The following is a 2,300-nucleotide window of genomic DNA, read 5'->3' on the forward strand; positions in this document are numbered from 1 at the left end:
GCAGGAAGGAACATACTGTGCGATGTCTGTGCTTTACGCATGATTGAGACAAGCCCCAGTGTCAAAGTCAACAAATTGGGCTTGAAAGCACTTCTCCAAATGTTAGTTCAGCTAACTGTCTAGGAGCTCTCTGCTTCGGAGTGAAAATGCATCCTTGTTGAATATTGGTGCTGCAACTCCGTGAAATGACAGCTGTCAACAGGAGATGAACGGTAACTGGATTGTAGCCAGCCATTTGCAACCGCTCTCTCTTTCATGTGTAGAGAAAGGACTGCAGAATTAGCTTGTTTTTTCAAAGATTTGAACTTAGTTTTGCAGTTATTTTGAATGCACCCTTATCCAAAGAATATTGCCCCAGGAAATTCAATGTATTGTTGGACATGCTTCAGTCCTTGTTAGTCCTCTTTGCTGTCAAGGATCTCTGTTAACTGTGCTTAACTCTACAGGAATGTGTAGCCTGTTAATTGTTTCAAGTTTAGCTCCTGGAAGAAAAACAATCTTCTGAAGTGTAATTACTCAGTGCTACTTGAAATTCAGGATTTGTTAGGGTTTATCAGTGTGGCAATGGAAACGAGTAAGTTGCTCTTGGAAGAACCTTGATTAGTTTCTTTCTTTTTTTTTTCCCCCAAGTTTGTCTGGATCACAGCAGTTTCACTTGTGAATCCTTTTGGTTCTGCTCCTTGTTTAGTTATTTACATGAGTGCAAAGTACACAGTGCTTCTATGCCAAAAATGGAAGCTAGTCATGTTATCTTTGTGGAGGTGTCGTTTTTTATCAGTTCATGCTCTGCTTCAGTCATGTGATTTTTACCTAATTGAGGTTTGTTTTCTAATTCTTGCTGTATGAAAYGTACCATGGACAATGTCTTAAATACAGAGCCATGACATTTTAAAGGCATGCAAAATGGAAGCAGACCTGAAGTCACTTGCTGCCCTGCCTGCTTTCAACTTTGTCTTTATAAGGTCTTTGAAAACTGATGATACCTTTTGTAYAGAACCAGCTTTTCCAGGTTAGCGTAGACCATTAGGTCCTTTGAAATGCATCTCTGCCCAGTAACAAACTGAATGAACCTGTGCTGAGAGATGAGCTGGTACTTGTCTGCCACACCTTGCCTTAATACTTGCTTAGGTTGCAAATAGAAAGGATTGGAGGCTTTTCAGCAGCTTGCAGCAGAGGACAGTGTCCTGGTGATGGGACAGAACTACTAGCACACGGGGCCATGTGTGTTATGTTTGTCCTTGCTTGAAACATCTCAGATTTTCTCCAAGCTGGAAAAGCATGTCTGTCTAATATGGGAAGATACTGGCAGATGAAGACATCACTGAAAGATGATGTCTGCTGCCTTGCTGTGAGGTGTGGACTTCAGTCCTAGCAGGGCTAGGTGACTGGCATTTAGGGTGCTGCTAGGTTGGAGGGGCAAAGTTAGTGTGTGGAGCAGCTGGGGCACCTGCTGAGCTGGAGCCCAAGTTACCTGGGTGCCAGAAGTGACTTTTGGGTTRGTCCTTGCCTGTCCTGCCTTGGACCAGCAGAAAAGAAACAGTTGTACAGTGCTACCCCTCAGAAAATGAGTAGCTGATCAGGTCTGAAACTTGTGCAGGTTCAGCTCTTCTGCTCCTGGGCAGCCTTTCTCAAAGCCTGTCTCTCTTTTGTGCTCCTTTCCTTGTCTTCTCTGCGTTTATGCTGAGGAAGGTGTCACTTCAGAGCTGCAAGAGGTTTGCAGTTTGTCTTATTGCCAAGGGTCTAGCTTGGACAGGAGTTGGTCCTGGGAGGAACCATTTACACGAGGAAATAGCCTAGTCCTCTCCCAGCCCTGAAACAGGCCTGTCTCCTAAAGCAGTCAGCTCCCCGGTGGGGATTAGTTCTGCTCCGTGGTGTTGCTGTGCTCCCTGCCTGTTCCCTGCTGCTTTATCCTGGTAAACAGTACTCCCATGTTGCCTCCTCTTTGTCCTTGGCAGCTCGGCCCTCTCCCATCCTGCTCTTTTCCCTGCTGAAGTGCCTTTCCCTGCAAGGACTGACAGAGCTGGTGCATAACACGGTGCAGCASCCTCGGCACGCTGGGGAGCTCCTGCCCCCGCCGAAATGCTGCTCCCACCACTGAACCCGCCCGGGTCCCGAGAGGCGGCGGCTCCTTTAAACGCCACCGAGGGCGGAAGCGCCGCGCCGAGGCTGCGGCGGGCGGGGCTTGGAGCCGCTTCCGCCCTTTCTCGGCGTCTCGCGAGATCTGGCGCTTCCGCCGCGAGATCCGCCCTTTCCGAGGAGACGCGGCCAAGATGGTGGGTGCGGGCGGTGGGGCCGCCGGC

The 2,300-nt window shown here is 48.6% G+C and overlaps 1 protein-coding gene across 1 annotated transcript in view; it reads left to right on the forward strand.

Annotated features, from left to right (window-relative positions):
- The first annotated feature begins 2,192 nt into the window (after positions 1-2,192).
- RPS15 (ribosomal protein S15) overlaps positions 2,193-2,300 on the forward strand; it is a 2,204-nt gene continuing 2,096 nt past the window's right edge. The window contains exon 1 of the mRNA XM_085311488.1: positions 2,193-2,273. Within this exon, the coding sequence (XP_085167614.1) occupies positions 2,271-2,273 (3 nt within the window). The 5' untranslated portion in view covers positions 2,193-2,270. The remainder of the gene's footprint in view (positions 2,274-2,300) is intronic.

The sequence above is a fragment of the Rhea americana genome, unplaced genomic scaffold, assembly GCF_003343005.1.
Source record: "Rhea americana isolate MKP2758 unplaced genomic scaffold, rheAme1 scaffold_341, whole genome shotgun sequence".
Taxonomy (NCBI): domain Eukaryota; kingdom Metazoa; phylum Chordata; class Aves; order Rheiformes; family Rheidae; genus Rhea; species Rhea americana.